Source organism: Lissotriton vulgaris, chromosome 2_2 (genome assembly GCF_964263255.1).
Source record: "Lissotriton vulgaris chromosome 2_2, aLisVul1.2, whole genome shotgun sequence".
NCBI lineage: Eukaryota > Metazoa > Chordata > Amphibia > Caudata > Salamandridae > Lissotriton > Lissotriton vulgaris.
In genome coordinates this window covers 119101484-119120640 of record NC_141688.1, presented here as the reverse complement: position 1 = coordinate 119120640, position 19157 = coordinate 119101484, and the positions used below count along the sequence as shown (strand labels likewise).

General features: G+C 47.1%; 1 protein-coding gene across 3 annotated transcripts in view; it reads right to left on the bottom strand.

Annotated features, from left to right (window-relative positions):
- The window catches only part of TMEM266 (transmembrane protein 266), a 766234-nt gene that overhangs the window by 523017 nt on the left and 224060 nt on the right, over positions 1-19157 (bottom strand). For all 3 annotated transcript variants that reach the window (XM_086959421.1, XM_086959422.1, XM_086959423.1), the window contains exon 5: positions 11711-11824. In XM_086959421.1, the coding sequence (XP_086815547.1) occupies positions 11711-11724 (14 nt within the window). In that variant the 5' untranslated portion in view covers positions 11725-11824. The remainder of the gene's footprint in view (positions 1-11710; positions 11825-19157) is intronic.

Genomic DNA, 19157 nt, shown 5'->3' with positions numbered 1-19157 from the left:
TTATAACTGGAGACGAGATGCAGTACCAGAAGAAATGGCACTGTGTTCATAGAAGAGAGAACTATTACTTTTCATTCTTTCCTGTAGCCATTTTGTACCTTTACGAAATAACTGGAGATCTCCTGGTTTAGCCAAGTCACATGGCTCAAGAGGACATTCTACTAAGGCTCTCAAACCTATTTCAAGCATCCCTCTTATCATGGCATATGATGGCCTGCAAAAGCTAAAAGGAACATTTTCAAAAATGACAAAAAAAAACATCTGGATCTCCAAGACATTAATGACTATACCAAGAGAGGGATTCTTGGATATTTCCAAAATTTGAGTCATTTGTAAAGAGATAAAATAACACACATACACAAGCTTCTATAATGCACAACACACACTAATCAGGTGTGTGCAACTATTTAGCAGATACTTGTCTTATATAGCTATTATGGAGAAACTGAGCACTGGGATCCTTAGGAATCTTATCGGTAATATTGTACCACGTTTATTGTGCCATCCAAACATGCCACATAGGTATCAGAAACTAAGCATATGAAAAGGCAATTCCTTTATGGAATCCCATGAATCAAATGGTAAATAGTTTATCCAGTGTCATTTATTTCCTTAAAGGTCGTGTGAGTATTTCACAACCTTAAAACTGGGTTGAAGTACCCTTTCAAAGACATGACCATGATTTTAGCTTTCTATTTTCAAAAATGTTACTATGCATTGCAGAACAAAATTCCCAGCATGAATGAAAAGGTCATCCCTTGTGGTCCTCAATATCTACTAATGATACATTTCACTAAATCCCAAAGGTTTAAGTGCACATTCACCGTGTTAAATGCTGACAAGCTGTACCCTACAGAATACCTGAACTTTGCTTACAGCATCGGGGTGGTTTAGGTCTGAAACATTGTGCCATTCCACAAAAGCTTTATTATGTCATGTGCTACCTATTGAAATCTTGCCAGTGTGGTAACGCTACAGTGAATTGATATTATTTGCAAGCTGACAAGACAATTAAGTTTGAGAATAAATTACCTCATAACAAATGTTTTGTTTTAGGAGAAACATTACTTAGCATGTTCTACCTTTCTCAGCTCATTTATTTTTGATTGCCAATTACTGAATCTATCAACAGTAAATAGAGCGGCAGGGCCTTCACAGCCCACATAAGCCTTTTTAGCAGTACCTATGAATGTTATACCTAGTATAACGGTCAAGAATGCTCGCTGAGCACTTAGCTTCTTGGTCCTGCTCCAAGCACCACAAGCAATGGCACAGTTGTAGGGCCAGACTGCTGAGCTCCACTGTCAGACTTCTTGCCACCAGTAAATAGGTTCTCCATCCAAAGGCTTTCAAAGGCATAAACACCCACACTCATCCAGGGGTCAAAATATATTCAGTAAAATATAAAAATACCACAAAACCAAAGGCGGGTTTAAGTTAGATGAGCGTTAACTCTTTTTCAAAGCAAAAGGTTGTCAGTTTAAGATAAAGACTTGCTGTAAAAAGAGTATGCTGTATATGTAAGGAAGAAAGATCAAACTCCAGTGACATGGAGCAAAGTTTCCCAATGAACCAGTTAACCACACAGGGGTTAAACTTATAAGGTACACTTTAAAGCTCTCAAAAGGCAGAGGTTCCCATGTTTTGGGGGCAGATTAAACAATACCTTAGTTGGAAGTAGCCTGCAATAGGCTGCACTCGTTTAAACAATCTGAACTATGTGTGCGTTATTAGAAGTGTCCTATCACTCCCACCTCATCTCTAATTATAAAAGTGTTGACATAGCAGAAAACCTGGCCTCGAACCACTCATGCATGGAACTAAAAACAATCAGAGTTGAGTGAATCAGTATTTTTGTGACTCTTCTTTTTCCGATTTGGTGTGAAGAGTAGAGAACTTTCAGTGAGAAAAAATGATTAATATGTCCATAGCGATTAAATTGAGCCAAGGGGGCAGATCCACATTTCAAAAACAAAGGTTTGGCACAAAGATAGGTGTCAATGCTAGGACGCGCAATACCAGTGCATAACAGCCCCAGAAACATTTCTGATACTAAAACTATGTTGCTTAATTTAAGTCTAGGTCTGGTCTGGAGTTACAGGAGTTCCTGTTCAGAAGGGGTGTGACGTGGCAAGTTGTGCTGGATGTTTCCTACTGGAGCAGAACTGAGGCTGATTTGAGTACATCTAGTTCCAATCAGAAGTGGCATGGTGCACAAACAAATGATGTACTGGAAGGTGCCCCATTCAATTATCTGTGGCAGAGATTAATTCAAACATTCCACCCTCCATTTTTCTGTTATGCACAGAGCACCCATAGAGCTTGTGCAAAATGAGGGCTGCTAAACGACAAAAAAAATAAACAGTAGACATTGTAATCTTTTAATCTGCACCTGTATCAAATATTACTTCCTTAGGAGTCAATGTCTAAAACTTTGGCACAAGGTTCTAGGGCTCATTCATTTTCAGTACAATCAGTTTCCAATTAAATTGATGTTGTTATAATATTCAGATCAATCAGCTAAGAACTGAAGAACAAGTTATTTACCTTCGGTAACAATAGATCTGTAAGAGACATTAGTAGTTATAGATTCCTTACCTTATAGATTACTTACCTTAGAATTACCCCCAAGCCTGAGACTGGATCCGAAGAAATGTTTCCATAGCGGTACCCCTGCGCTTCGGTAGGTGGTGTTGGTCAACCCCATGTTTGTCGTGGGCGTCGTGAGTGCTGGGAGGACGTCAAGTGTCTATTTAGACACCTCCCCTGCGCGCTGATGTCAGTTCTGACACAACTTTCCACGCCAGAAGAGCAGAGTCATGCAAGACACTGACCACTGGTGCACAGAACTACGGACCTGTAAGGGAGTCCCTATCCCTAGAAGTCAGTTCGCAGTAAGGAATCTATAACTACTAAAGTCTCTTACAGATACATCCTTACTGAAGGGAAGTAACATGTTCATCTGAAAGAGACCGTAGTTATAGATTCCTTACCTTAGAACAGATATGGCAACCCCAGAGGTGGGTCTGCAAACTAAGTTCACACCAAGAAGTCCTGGAGAACAGAGCGGCAGAAAAAGCGTTCTCTCTCCGGACTTGGCCGTCCAAGCAGTAGGGCTTAATAAACGTGTGCAGGGATGCTCACGTGACTACCTGGCAGAAGTCAACAAGCGGAACTCTACGTCCCAAAGCAGTAGTAGCTGCCATCGCCCTGGTAGAGTAGGCACGCAGTGCTACTAGAGATTCCTTTTTAGCCAAAGAATAACAGAGCTTAATGCAAAGGACAACCCATCGAGAGATGGTATGCTTGTGCACTTCCTGGCCTTTCTTGGCCCCCACATAGCCAGCGAAGAGTTGATTGTCCACTAAGAAGTCTTTACTCTGGTCAAGGTAGAAAGACAGCGCATGTTTTGGATCCAGACGGTGGAGTCTCTCCTCCACTTTGGAAGGGTGCGGGAAGAAGGTGGACAATGTGATGGTCTGACCTATGTGAAAAGAGGTAACCACTTTGGGCTGAAAAGAGGGCCTGGTACGGAGGACTACTTTGACCAGATGGACACCATGCCATAAATTTGTTCCATCTACAGGCGTATACCTTTTTAGTGGAGGGACGCCTGGCTGCCAAGATGACATTACAGACTTCGGGAGGAAGGTCGAAAGCTGTCAACTGCGACAGAAGATCCTCCCAAAGAGGCAGTCTGATCGGAGGAACGGTGGACATGCTCAAGAGCTCGGGGTATCAGACGCTTTGTGCCCAGTCCGGAGCCACAAGAATGACTTGGGCCCGGTCACACTTGATCTTCTTCAGCACTCTGGGTAGAAGTGATACAGGCGGAAAGGCGCAGAGGAGGCTGCAATTCCATTCGCAACAGAAGGCGTCGCCGAGCGAGTGCCGCCTTGGAGACTCTAATGGGCAGAACCGCTGACATTGCACTTTCTCTTCGGTGGCGCATAGATCTAACCAAGGCTCTCCCCTCTGCTGAAATAGACTTTGCACCACCTCCAAGTGAAGACGCCATACGTGATCCACCATGCACCGGTGGCTGAGTTCGTCCGCCGTGGCATTCAAGGAACCTGCCAGGTGTTGAACCACCAGGTGTGAGAAGTCGGCCTGGCATATGTTGTCCACTATTCTAGTGGGCACCTTACACTAGTCCAAACGACCCTTATTGATGGTAGGTTTAAAGACCACCTTTATAGAAAGCTATCCTAGTGGTAGCTGTGGAGAGCAGCCTTCAGGCTAAGTCTTGAAGGAATGTACAGCAGCTTGTTTTACCAGTCTATAATCTCATGAATGACCAAATGAAAGGAGAACCACATCATATATATATATATATATATATATATATATATATATATATATATATATATATATATATATATATATATTGAAGCTCCACTCGCACCTGCCTGTTGCACTCCTTGGCGGGTGCCTGCGAGTCGGGGGTGCACCCGACAACAATGTCTGCTCAATAATCCCTCCCTGCAGTCACACGGGAAAACAGGAAGCAGCACTCCAAGATAGGTTCACAAATGTATTTTAATTCTCAAAAAGAACGAGCTTTCGGCACTCGGCCTTCCTCAGTAATGAGACAGAGAGCCACAACAAACACCATCCATTTAAACCTCGGCGTTTTGACCGTGGCTATATATATATATATATTAGCTTAGGGGCGTCACAAACCATATACTAAGAAAGTGGTATAAGAACCACAACTGACATAGATATAAGGCCTAGAGCGTTTAGAACCACTGGGGCCACCAGGAACCACCCCACGGGGGACGCGTGCATTGTCTAAACGCAGACGCGAATCACCATTTACTTCCATGGGGAAAGTCGCAGTTGGAAAATTACACAGGAAGGACACTTCGAAGAGGACTTGGAGCAAACCCCTTTAGAACTAGGCAGTTCTAGAGTCAATACCCACAGTAGCACCGGAGTACTCTAGTTACCTCACCCAGGGAAGTCGGGTGCATAGGTGTCTTTTGGTGTCGGTTTTCGTCGTCGTTTTCAATGGCGATCTGCTGCAAAGTGCTGCTGGCGACCAAGTCGAAAGTGTCCGGGTGGATCCAAAGGTGGATCGGAGATCTAAAGAACCTGAAAGCAGAGGGGACAGAGTCTGGGTCACTAGCCAGTGACCAGAAAGGGGATGAGAAGATGCCAACCAATGTCAAGTGATTTCAGGTGAAAAAGGTGAAGCTTGACTCTTCAGCCACGAGGACCAGGAGGCGTCGAGGACAACCAGGCGCTGGATTAGAGCTGTCCCACAAAGAATGTAGAGTGCTGCGGTGTCGGCTTCCGAATTGGACCCAACAAGCCTTGGCAACAGCAACCCACGCAGAAAGCAAAGATTGGCTTTGATACAGACCAGCAAGGTCTGGGGGACTCACCCTTTGGAGGAGAGTCAGGGCGCGTCTGGAGCAACCAGGAAAGCCCAAGAAACAGAAGAGTTATCTTTGTGGGGCCCACCAGTCGAGGGACCAGGGATCGCGAAGGTGCTTTGAGCGGAAATGATAGAAGCGGGCCTACGGAACACTCGTGGAGTGTAGGCCCACAATCTTCGGTGCAAAAAGTGCTCGGGCTTGGACTACAAGTAGCCCAATGTACAACTTCGGGAAAGCTCGGGAAGTTGATGCACTTGCAAATGTGCACGGTGTCCAGGGGTTCCAGTACCACATCACTCATGAGGGCTGCGGGTCTCAGCTTTGATGGGATCTCGTGTTGGCCTCGGAGAAGTCTGGAAGTCTGGGTCCTGTGTCGCAAATCCGGCGGGAGCCTTGGAAATGCAGACCAGCAAGATGCTTCTTTGCTGCCTGTTTGAACAGGGGAGTCACTCCTTGAACCAAAGGGAGATTCTTCAGTTTTCTAGTCGAAAAAGAATGTCAAAGTTCCAGGATATATGTTGGACAGTTTCGTCCAGGGTAACCTGAAGTCCTAAGGACTGGGTTCCTATACTTATACTGAGTTTAGGGGTTGGACTTACTCTAGGGTCCCACCTATGGAAGGACCCAGGGTGGAGGTGGCTACTCCCCTTTCCCTTTCTCCAGTTTTGCACCAGAGCAGGGACTGATGTGCCAGTCATGTCCAAAGGAGAGAGCCTCTTGGCATACGGTCCACAACCCCAACCCGTCCTGTTTGTTGCAGTACCACACAGCGGTGGTGTTGTCCGTGAACACCTGCACTACACTTCCTTTGACAGAGAGAAGGAATGCCTTCAGTGCAAGACGAATTGCCCGGAGGTCTACAAGGTTGATGTGGAGCCCAGACTCCGCCGGAGACCAGAGGCCTCTGATCTCCACCTCCCCCATGTAGCCGCCCCATCCATGAAGTGGTGCATCCATCACTACAGTGAACTTTGTTTGGAGGAGGGAGAGATATCTGCCGCTGACACAATCCTGGTTCATGAGCCACCACTGCAACTGACTTGCAGTCCCCTCCGAAATCGTGACATCGGAAAGATTCTCCTGTTGCTGCACCCACTGGAACTACAGGTTCAACTGCAGAGCCCACATATGCCATCTGGTATTAGCCACCAGCAGGATGCAGGAGGCCATGAGGCCCAGCAGCCTGAGGGTCATGCTCACCGAAATCTAGGATAGAGGCTGAAACTTCCGTATAATAGCTTGAATATCCCAGACTCGCTGCTCGGGAGGATAGACCCAAAACTGAGCTGGGTCCAGAACCACTCCAATGAAAAGGAGCTTCTGAGAGGGAATCAGGTGCAACTTCGGCACGTTGATAGTGAACCCCAGGGAATTCAGGAGGTCTGCCGTAGTCTGGAGGTAGGAGACGACAGCCTGGTGCGAGCCCGCCTTCAACAGCCAGTCGTCCAGATAGGGGAAGACTGGAACCCCTGATCTGCGCAGATGAGCTGCGACCACCGCCATCACTTTCGTGAACACCCGAGGGGCGCTGGTAAGGCCAAAGGGGAGTACAGTAAACTGAAAATGTTCGTGGCCTACCGTGAACTGTAGGTAACGCCGGTGGGCAGGCAAGACGGGGATGTGAAAATAAGCGTCCTTCAAGCCCAACGCTACAATCCAGTCTCCAGGGTTGAGGGTAGCCAAGATTAACAGTGTAAACTTCTCCTTCCGGAGGAAGCGGTTGACGTCCCTGAGTTCTAAGATAGGACTCAGGCCTTTGTCCTTCTTGAGTACCAAGAATTAGTGCGAGTAGCAACCACAACCTACTTCTGGCACAGGGATGCGATCCATAGCTCCCTTGACCAAGAGAGCAGTAACTTCCTGGCGGAAAAGGGCCAAATGATCCTCTGACATACGATGGAGTATAGGTGGCATGAAGGGAGGGTTAGTCTTGAAGGGAAGGGAGTTGCCACTTCGGACTATCTGCAAAATCCACCTGTCTGACGTGATGTTGTGCCAGTGAGGGGGGTGATGACGGATCCCGGCCACGCAGAGGCTGGGTACCTTGCGCTGCCCTGTGGCTCTAGGAGAAACGTAGTGGGTCACTCCTTCCGTAGCCACGAAAGGGACGAAAGGCAGACTGTGTGGGGCAGACTGTGGCTGCGAGGCCCAAGGATCTGGCCGTGGCCCTACAGTCCTTGAAACGCTCAAGTGCATTTTCCGCCTTGTCACCAAACAGGCGACGGCCATCAAAGGGCATGTCGAAAAGGGTAGATTGGATATCCCCAGAGAAGCCAGACGTTCTCAGCAAGGCGTAGCGACTCAGTGCTACCGACGTGGAAACCGTTCTACCCAGCGAGTCGGCAGTATCCAGCCTACAAGGCATGGTGAACTTTGCTGCGTCTCTACCCTCAGCAGCAGAGTGGATGTACACGGCCTGGGCCTCCCCCGGGCACTGGGACAGCACTTATGCAACCCAATACCACTCTGTGTGTGTATAACTGCCCAAGAGACATGCAACATTCACTGACTGCAGTCCTAAGCTGGCGGAAGAAAGCATCTTCTTCCCAAGATGGTCCAGCTGCTTGGATTCCCTATCTGGGGGAGTAAATGGAATGCACGTTTTGAGGATGAGGCTTTGACCACCAAGCTCTCAGGGGTAGGGTGTTGGGAGAGGAAAAGTGGGTCACCCGGGCCAGGTGGTGGCGTCAGGCAATCATCCTGTTGACATGAGCCCCTGTGCTGGGCTTGGACCAAGTGCCCAGAAGGATGTCAGTGAGGGCTTCATTAAAAGGTAGTAGGGGCTCCGAAAAGGCTGTTGCCGGCTGAAGCACCTCAGTCAGGAGGTTAGTCCTGACAGCCACAGTAGGAAGCTTGAGGCCCAATGTCTCAACCACCCTACGCAACACCACAGCATAGGAAGCTCCCTCTCCCCCCTCCTCTGCAGCCACGGTCTGGGGAGGTATCCAGACAACTGGCATCACTCAATTCCTCTTGCCAGTCCGGCATCTGAAGTTGGTCTGCTAGAGGGTCAACAGACCCCTCCCAGCCCTCCTCACCCTCCTCTGGATGGCACTCAGGGTGATAGGGAACGCGAGGGATGAACAGAGGTAGAAAAATACCCTTCGGTGCCGGTTGACGCTGGTCCGGCGCTGGGTCCTATTTGGGGGTGTGGCTGGGGTTGACGCCTGTTTGGGGCACAATCGGTGTTGGGTGCATAGTCACTGGATTCGTGAGGTCGACCGGCAACGATCCGGATCCAGGCCTGGATCCTCGGAGGCCCTCCTGTGTCGGAGCCGAATCCACAGGCCTCAAACGTCCAGGGTCGCCAGCCGAGTCCGCAGGGCCCAAAGTCCCACTGGCATAGTCGCGCTGCCCAAAGATGCTGTGAAGCGTTGCTTAGAAAGCTCGAAGCTGGGCTGGGGACAATACGGCTCCGGGAACGGGACGGAAGCAGAGTCGTCCCAGAAGCGTGCTTCGAAGGCGGAGCCGGAGAGCGACGACGCTCCAGGTTCGCGTCAGCCGACTGACAGGGAAAGGCGAAGAGCAACAGTACTTCTTCACCTTCTTGGGCTTCGACTTACAGGAGGAGTGCGAAGACTTCGAAGAGGAACGTTTATGATTCTGCAACCGGTCCCGCGACCTTCCTCTCGACGGGGACCTCAAACGGCGTAGGGCGAACTGCCGGGCCTCCAAAAGCTTTCGGGACAGCTCCTGCATAGACTCTGCGTTCATCCCCTGGCAGTCGGAGCACGACTTTGGATCATGGTCGCGGGCCAGGCACCAAAGCCACACATCGGTGAGCGACATCAACTTGTGACAGGAGTCACAGGGCTTGAAGCTGGTCCAACGATGGGACATCCCTCATTCACCAGGAGTCGAAGACTCAGAAAAGACGTTGACAAAGGGCAAAAAAAGTTTCATCAAAAAGTGACTGAGGGGAAAGCTTTCTCCGGATCTGCGCTGGCTGGTGTGGAAAAAGAGAGAACTGACATCAGCTCGCAGGGGGAAAAGTCTAAATAGACACCGTGACGTCATCCCGGCAACCATATGACGCAGACAATGAATGCAGAGTTGACTGACGTCACCTACTGATGCACAAGGGTACTGCTACGAAAACGTTTCTCCAGATCAAGTCGGATGCCTGGGGGGAATTCTGAGGTAAGGAATCTATAAGGTAAGGAATCTGTAACTACTGTCTCTTTCAGATTTGGTATTTTGCTCACATTGCACTGGCACAGCAAAGGCTGTCATAACAGAAATAGTAATAGTAGTATAAAGTCATTGTAATGATTAAAATCATTACGTACATTACAAATAAAAAAAGGAATTACAATGACTTTATACTACTAATAGAATAAGGTATTGTTTCCAAGTATCATAAATTTATGACTGATACATTAACACACTACCTAGCAATTAAGCTGCTCAAGCTGCAGCTCCCTATTTACGTACAGCTTAATTGTTGACAAATAAATAATAATCTCTAAATCATGTAGTGAAGTAGTGTGGCTCACTGGTTAGAGGCGGCAGACCCGAGAGCAGAGGACGGCCCGGGACCAGGGTTCGATTCCCGGCGAAGCAGGTTTCTGGACCAGGGTCAGCGGGCTCGATAATTCTCTCGCCTCGGTGCCCACTCTGATCAGCGTTCACACTCGGCAACTCTGGACATTAGCTTGCCTCATCTTCACCAACGGCCCCACCAGACCGCCGGGGATGCCTGGTCTCACCCTGGAGATACCCATTAAGGGACCATCTCTCAGGGAAGCCAGGAAGGGTTTTGCAGCGGTCGAAGCGCCTTGGGACCCTACGGGTAAGTAGTGCGCTATATAAATGCCTATACATTTACATTTACATTACAATCATACCTTGAAACAAAGCCTATAATTGAAGCTTTTCAGAACTGGAATTCCACCATTGCTCACAAACTAAATGCGTACAGGAGATGAATCAAAAGTTCTAAATATAAGTGGTACAACTACACATTAATTTACTCTGTGAGTTTTATTATGTTTCCACTATCGAGGACATGCTGTGATAATTCTCTTTTGTAGTATCGCTCCCGACCACTAAAAGCTGGCTAATATTGTGATTTCTTTGCAGCTAAAGGAAAGTGCCAACGCTTATTGAATGATCCTGAATGATTCTTCATTACAGATTAGGCACAAGGATTTTCTATGCAAGTCTAACAGTGCAGGACAGATATAGGTTGTGTGATTTAACATTCCAAGCTTAAAGCATAAAGACACTTGTTGTTTTGCTCGTGAACTTCAGTTCAGGTAATCTGACGTTCTAGGAGTATACAGCAAACACAACTCTAGGGTTCAAGAGAAGATGTAAACATAACCATCTGTTCAATGTATATGACAAAAGAAAGTATTTTGAACCCTAATTTTGCATGGTTTTCAAAAGATCAGAGTCAAATGGCCACTACCTGGTGGCATTCTTTAGTCGTTGCTTCCATTCAGTGGCAGTAATTCCCATGCACCCAAGTTGCAGTTCTGCAGCATTAGTGCGATCTGGTCTTTGTGGAGCTGAAAGTTAGGGTTGTAGTTCGGCTACTTCACGCATCTGAATAGCTGTGCCTTTAGAATGTCTGGTGCAGATCTAGTGCATGATCTGGAATGACTCTAGTGACTTTGCTCACTATTTACTGATTTACTTGTAGCCAAGGTCTAGCAAGTCGAGTGGATTGTCAAAGTCTCAGTATCTGCCATACATAGTTCATGTGAAGTATATCTAGAGTGCAGATGAGACATTCAGTGAATAGTGGCATCTACTATGCCATTACTGAGTCTATTTTTTGTTGAGGTCTGTGCCTCAGAGATAGCACAAACACGGAGTATTAGGAGGAATTGTAACAATCCTGCGGTAGCACCACAGCATCGTGCTTACAGTATTTTAAAATGAGATTATCCATTTAATCGGTCCTTGTTTGCCAGCTTAGATAGTTATACTGCATTACCTGTTCGAACTTGGAGTTAATTTATTATGTGCAATTGATTCATTATGTTTGAAAACACCATCATTTTAGTTTTATAAAGATTTATCTGAAGGCATTTCACGTTGTTAAAGTCACCTATGTTGGTCAATAGTCTCTGGAGGCCTACTGGCTTAGCTGATTAGAGGACTAAGTTATATAAACAGTTTGGACTTAGATTTGTTTGTGAATCTAGTTTAGGTGACAAAGCTGTGTTTTACTCAAAAATCCTGGTATGTCAACATGTTAAATCAAAAAGTGCCGTACCTGAATCTAACACTTAAATAGAAGGGTATAAGATTGCTGACTAATCATGTGACATCAAGAAAAGGAAGAAAAACATTTTTTAAATGACTGATCAACTTACAGGGGATTGGTCATGATGCACAGTAGGGCAGGCAGAGCAAGGCTCCAGCACCAACTCGTTTCAGCTGACCCAACGTCCCATTATGAAGGCATTTGCCATTTTCATCAAATGATTCTGAAAAACATGATAACATCTTAGTACAAATAAAGCAGGTAACCGTCTATTTAACTTTTAATGCCCATAACGGATACAATTCACCTCGTATGTAAAGAAGAACAGGGCTTTCGCACAAAGCAAGCAACTCAAAATCAGTCATAAAACGTTCACCAAGATGTAGAGAATTGCACCGGATACCTAATTTTGTTATATATGGAAAATCAAACACTAAACAGCCTCTTGCAGCTCACAGCCTTTCAAAGGTGCATTAATACTTGCAAAAAGGTTTTCCAACGTTTCAGCATGAGGAACATTTTTATCAAGTTACATTTCGATAGACTGGCTGATTTTTTTTAAGACACTCTAATGCAGATAAGATATATATAGGATATAAATTACTGAAGTAGTTTAAACTATTAGAGATGTTAGGCAAAGCTGCAGACTTAACACCTTTTAATGTCTAAATTGCGACATTGTGAAGAATCTTGAATAGTTCTGGGTATTTTTTTTAACTGCATGCCCAAGTAAGTTGTATTTTACCGCAATCAGATGATAAAACAACAAAGAAGCTCAGCAATAAAAACTTCACCATATCACAATGCAAGCAAACCGATGCGAAAATTAATTGGCCATAAAATGTCTAGATAAAGGAACTCAAGTTCAAGCTTGAGATCTATTAATCCTCAATACATACTCCATACGTTCGTACTTAGATTCCATTATACTTGGCACATTATATACTAGTCAGACTGGAGCCCTGACCATAGATTCCAAGGATGAGAGGAGCCCGTCTGGGTGCACCTCGGTTTGATTATTTGAGTAATAATAGAAGAGAGGAACAACTGACCTAGACTCTACAGAATGCACATGACAAAAATAGTTTTCAGCATGAGGACCTAGACTTTGATGTGAGCTTCCTTTTTACTCACTTTCCTGCTTAGTGATGCAGCCATGAGCGGTATTAAAACCAACGTATCTAATACCTTTCTATGCTGCTTCCAATATTTTACAATGTTTTTCATTTGTATAGGCCAGACTTATAATTGCAAACATATCTACATCTGCTGCCACATCTAGGATATGTATACTGTTGCTGGGTACCATGCTATGCCCCTTGGTGTCCGGTCTGCACTTTATAAATAGCACAATAACATTTTACTAAATGAATAAACAACACACACTGGAAAAGACTTATCAAAGTATAGTTATGGAAATATTTCAGGGAAAAGAAGCAGCAAAGTGTCAATGACCGGTATCTTTAAATCGGCCTTTACAACTAATGTATTTGAAGAGTGCAACCATAATATAACACTCGAATTGGACTGGGTGTTGATGCAAAATATAAAATGAACTTGATTGATTATAGTGTGGTAGTAAGGACGATAAGACCACTGAATCCAGAGAAAAAGTAATGCTGGGTTGAACGTTTTGCGGAAATGTATGGATTTGCCCTAAATGATGCATGAGTTTTTGTTTTTCAACATTCTAGTCACTTTTGGTCAATTGACTACCATTGGGGAGCAACACATTCACTGTTTACCTCGTGGTACTTTCAATGTAATGCAGAGTGGGGCATAGCAGCACATGGAAAGGTACGCAGTTTCACTTCACAGTCACAGAGGCACCTCAGGAGGAAGGCCGGCACCCATGAGAACAGCTATCAATGCAAGGCAAGAGTGGATGCGACCCAGGAAACGGAATCTGAATGTGGCTCTGCGGTCTGCACAAGGCATAAAATCAGAGGAGAATAAAAGAGGATGGCAGCACAGGGTTAAAAAGCGAGGAGAATACAGCTGCCCCACAATGTGGTGGCTGACATGGTGGGGAGGGATTAGTAGGAGTATGGATATCCCTCATACACATAGAAACCTAACGATGTCTTGTTGGGAACTAATAGTGGGTAGGTCGCTGATAATAATGGGGATACAGTAAAATGCCCTACAGCCAATTTCAGTGACTGAAAGAAAGCTAAACTCAATTTACTACGTGTATTCTTTAAAGTATATTGGAGGTTGGCTGATGCACATCGTAAAAGCGTTGGTCAAAGTGCCTTAAATATTGCATGTCCACTGTGCCTTAAAAAAAACAGATGGAAACACAAAAAAATTATCACTGGCAGACATCTGAACTGATGACACGCCCATTCATAAACACATTCTGAGAATTATTATAGTGATTATCATGCTTGTGTTTCAGGGGGAAATAATGATTTTGCAGCGTGAATCTTTCTGGATTCACTATGCTGTGCATATTCCGCTATCTGGTGGTTGGGTCCGGAATCGTAGTCTTTTTTCTCTTTTTTTTTTTGTAGCCCAGGTGGGCGTCGATGTCCCACCATTTGGTGTACCTTCGGTGACGTCGGCATGCTTCCGGCGGAAGCTCCCACCCTTGGGCGCCATCTTCAGATTCTTTTTTCCTCCGTTGGGTCTGGATCGTCGCGTGAAGCTACAGAAGTTTTGGAGGAGAAAAGGAGAATATACAGCAACTTATCGATAGAAAAGACCTAAGAAGATAAGGAAAAGAAGATCATCAGAGAGGAGACGACGAAGAAGGGGAAGAACCTCGAGATCTTAGACGCCCTTCGGAGAATGCGCACACAGGGGGCCCCCTGAGCGCAGTGATGTACAAGACATCCTTTAAGTTCTGCAAAAACTGCCACCACAAGTTCGCGCATAAGGACCAGTACCCGGTCTGCAACCTCTGCCTGCCGATCGACCACGGGAGCAAAGACTGCAACGCCTGCTCCGTCTTCAAACCGAAGACACTCCGGGTTCGAGAGAAGCAGAGGATAGCTCACTACACGATGCAGGGCAAAGGCCAGGCCCTGACGCTTTACGAACTGGACAGATGACTTCACGGTCGCAGAGACCGATAGGAAAACGTCTGACAAGGTAGGAGAGTCTACGACCCCGAAAACCTTGACAGGACCTCGAAAGCCTGAGACAGACTCTCGAAAATCAGAGTCCAGAGCCTCGAAGTGAGCACCGGCGCCGAAAACCTCGACGACCGAAGCAGCATCCCCCGATAAAGGGCCCAGCAGATTCTTCGAGAAGGACTCCCGGGCGCCGAAGACCGGCGAAAAGCCAAGGTCGTCGAAGCAAGCCCCCGAAAAAGGGACTTCGAAGGAGAAGGAGAAGGAGCCGAAAAAAGCTACGACGTCGATGACGCAGTCGAAGAGAACAGTTGAAACGCTCGACGACGAGCAGGCTGCACAGTTGGAGAGAAAGAAAAGAAGGCTCGAGGCCGAGATGGAAAACATCCTTCTAAGGAAGAAGGACTTCGAGGAAAAAATGAAAAGTTACAGGATCCCCTCGAAGCCAGCGACGGCCGTCGCTGAAGTGCAGGAGCACGAGGAGTTCGACGTCGAAGAGCCGCCGAAAACTCCGGAGCCCTCGGAACACGAAGAGGAAGAGGACCTCTATCACACAGCGGGTGAATATGGGGAGCAGCTACAAGCTACAGCTCAGGATCCTCGACGGCCCAAGACCTGGAATGGCAGGACATCGAGGCTGAAAACACAGAGGAGACCGTGGAGACATATCCCTCGAGGCCTTCGCCGCCAGATGACATTGGGGCATACAATGAGGTCGTAAGGAAGGCAGCAGCAGCCTAAGGGGTTAAGCAGGAAGAGAAGAAGCCTAAAGCAGACTTCCTGCTAGAAACATTGCTCCCCACACAGACAAGAAGCCAGTTCTTGCCCATGCTGAAAAGTATCACGGATCAGGGGAAGGAAGCGTTCAAGGACCCGGCTACATGCAGGTCAGTCACACTGAGGACAGAGTAGAAATACAAATTCTCCTCCCAGGACCCTGCTTACATCAAGGGGTCCTTCACAGCAGATTCAATAATCGCTGCAACGGCCAGAAGAAGGGCCAACGTCCCAACAACATCTGGGCCACCAACCTGACAAGGAAAGCAGGAGGATGGACCTGACGGGCAGAAAAATTGAGAGGAACGCCGCAATGCACTAACGAATGGCTAACTCTAACGCCCTCCTGAACAGGCACCAATATCAACATTGGGATGAGATCGGGAAATTGCTCAAGCACCTCCCAGAGCAATACCTTCAGAGGGCAACGTACCTCGTGGAAGAAGGGAAAAACATTGCTAACTCATGCCTGAAGACAGCCTTGGATGGGGCTGAAACATCCAGCAGACTGATGGCTATAGGCATCACAGAGAGAAGACAAGCCTGGCTCAGGATCTCAGGCTTCAAAACAGAGGTTCAGAACAACATCATGAACACACCTTTCAATGGAGAAACACTGTTCGGAGCCCCAGTTGATGAGAATCTCATCCAACTGAAGAAAGACAACGAGACGGCAAGGTCCATGGGGGCCCTGCAATTCAAGGGGATGAGAAGAGGCACTCCTATGCGGAGGCCGAACGGAAAGGGTGCAAACCAGCAAGGACACCAGGCATTCCAGCAGGGTCAACAGAGTGACAACCAAGGTCGCCAGGGCCAGCAGAAGCAAAACTGGAACTATCAGAACAGGGGCCAGTCCTTTCGGGGAAAAGGAAACGGACGGGGCCATAGAAGGAGAGGCGTTGAACAACCCCCCTCTAAGTGACTTCATACGGAAGAAGGTGCTCACCCACTCATACCCTCAGGGGGAGGAGCACGGGAAAACAAAGAGGAGAGGGCTACACGGACAAGACACAAAGGAACATGTAACACCAGTAGGAGGCAGGCTGAGATTTTTTCTCCAGGAGTAGAGGAAAATAACCACAGACAAGTGGATACTCAACATCATACAGTTCAGACACTGCATAGAGTTGGAAAAGAGACCACCAAACAGAAAGCCAAAGAAAAGAGAGCACTCGGGAAGAGAGCTGCAATTGCTCCAGGAGGAAGCTCAAGAACTCCTCCTCAAAGAGGCCATTGAACGGGTCCCATTCAAAGAACGGAGCAGAGGAGTATACTCAAACTACTTCCTGGTGCCAAAAGTGGACGAAAGCCTAAGACCTATCCTGGATCTACGGTTCCTAAACAAGTATGTAAAGACTCAAAAGTTCAAGATGAAGCAAGTGAAGATCTTCCTGGGACCTCAAATCAACACAGTCCAATGCAGGGTGTTACCCAGCGAAAAGAGGACACTCAGCCTACTGAGGGAGAAACGTCACTACCAGAAGGGGCGAGCTCCGACAGTGAGGACAGTGAGCAAGATCTTGGGAATGATGGCGTCATGCATACACCTGGGCCCCAATGTACGCCTACAAATGAGACCACTCCAAGAGTGGCTGCAACAGCAATGGTCACAAGCTACAGGAAGTTGGGAGGATCTAGTGGTTGTAACGCACAAGGTGCAGGAAGAAATGAAGTGGTGGACCAAAGAGGATAACAATAGGGAAGCCTCTAACACCACCGGACCCAACAGTGACCATCACCACAGACGCATCCCAGAAGGGATGGGGCGCACACAAGAACAGGCTCAGAGTGAGGGGTCTGTGGAGCACAGCGGATGCGGTCATACACATCTAGAGCTGACAACAGTGTTGCTTGCCCTCAAGGCCTTTCAGAAACAACTGTACAACCAAAGGGTGCTGATACAAACAGACAACACCACAATGATGTTCTACATCAACAAGCAGGGGGGAACTCAATCATTCCCTCTGTCAAGCTTGGCACAGGAAATCTGGAGATGAGCAATACCACTCAAAATAGATCTGCTAGCCTTAGACCTGCCAGGGAAGGAAAATGTAGAAGCGGATTGGCTCAGCAGGCAGACTTCAGCATCCCACGAGTGGGAACTCAACATACAGGAAACAGAAAGACTATTCAGGAGGTGGGGCACTCCAACAATAGACCTGTTTGCAACACGCCAGAATGCAAAATGCCAGTACTTTGCATCCAGACAACCAGAGACACTATCCAAGGGGAATGCCCTATAGATAAGCTGGTCAAAAACATTTGCTTATGCTTTTCCCCCCCCGATACCACTGATCCCTAGGGTTCTCAACAAATGCATGACGAGCAACAGGACGCTCATCCTGGTGGCACCACAATGGGCCAGGCAGACCTGGTACTCACAGATAATGGAGATGGCGCAGGGTCCACCCCACAAGTTCTCAAAAAGAAGAGACCTACTCTCCATGGAAAACGGAGAAGTTCTACACCCAGAGCCGGAGAGCCTCAGCCTCTCAGCTTGGCTCCTGAGGATTTACAGTTCGCACATCTACAACTACCAGAGAGCACCCTCCGGGTGCTGTGGGAGGCAAGAAGGCCCAGCACACTGCAAGTGCTATGGGAAAAATGGAAAAGATTCACTCAATGGTGCCGCAAGAAAAAACTCCATAGAAAGCTGACCAGGGAATCAACGGTGCTAAGATACCTCACGCACCTTATAAAAGCTAAGCTAAGCTCATCCTCGCTGAGGGTACACCTGGCAGCGATTGTGGCATACACAAGAGGAGAAACAGGGAGAAGCTTCTTTACATCTCAAGTAGAAAAAGATTCCTGGAAGGGGCTAAAAGAATAGCACCACCAAAAAGGATGCCGCCGCCGGCTTGGAACCTGAATGTGGTACTGACAGAGCTCATGAAAGCACCTTTCGAACCCATCCACAAGGCATCACTGCAAATGCTGACAATGAAAGCAGCCTTTCTGGTAGCAATCACCTCGCCACGCAGGGTGAGCGAAGTACAGGCACTAACAATGCAGGAACCCTACATCCAGTTACACAGTGACAGGGTCGTGATGAGAACAGACCCGCACTTCATGCCAAAGGTGGTATCAAGGTTCCACATGAATCAGAGTATTCAAATTCCTAGCTTCTACCAGAACCCCAAGAAAAGCGCTGAGAGGGCGCTCCACACTCTAGACGCATGAAAGGCAGTGATGCACTACATTGAAAGGACGAAGAAACACAGGAAGACAAAACAGTTCTTCGTATCCTTCGCAAACAGTTACCTGGGTAGACCAGTGACTAAGAACACCATAGCTCGATGGATCGCACAAACGATACAATTCTGCCACAAGCAAGCGGGCCAGGAGCTAACAGGAGGGGCACAGGTCCACTCAACCAGAAAGAAAGGAGCTACAATCGCCTTTCAGGCCAACACACCAATTCAGGACATATGCCTGGCAGCAACATGGGCTTCAGTGCACACGTTCACTAAGCACTATTGCGTGGATGTACAGATGAACAAGGAGGCACAAGTAGGACAAAGAGTGCTTCAACATATATTCAACAACCAACGCTCATCTTCCACCCAGCCGCCACAAAAGAAACGAAACCGCTACAAAATGTATGCACAGCATAGTGAATCCAGAAAGATTCACGCTGCAAAACGAACAGTTTCTTACCTGTCTGTGTCGTTTTGCAGCTTAAAGATCTTTCTGGATTCACTA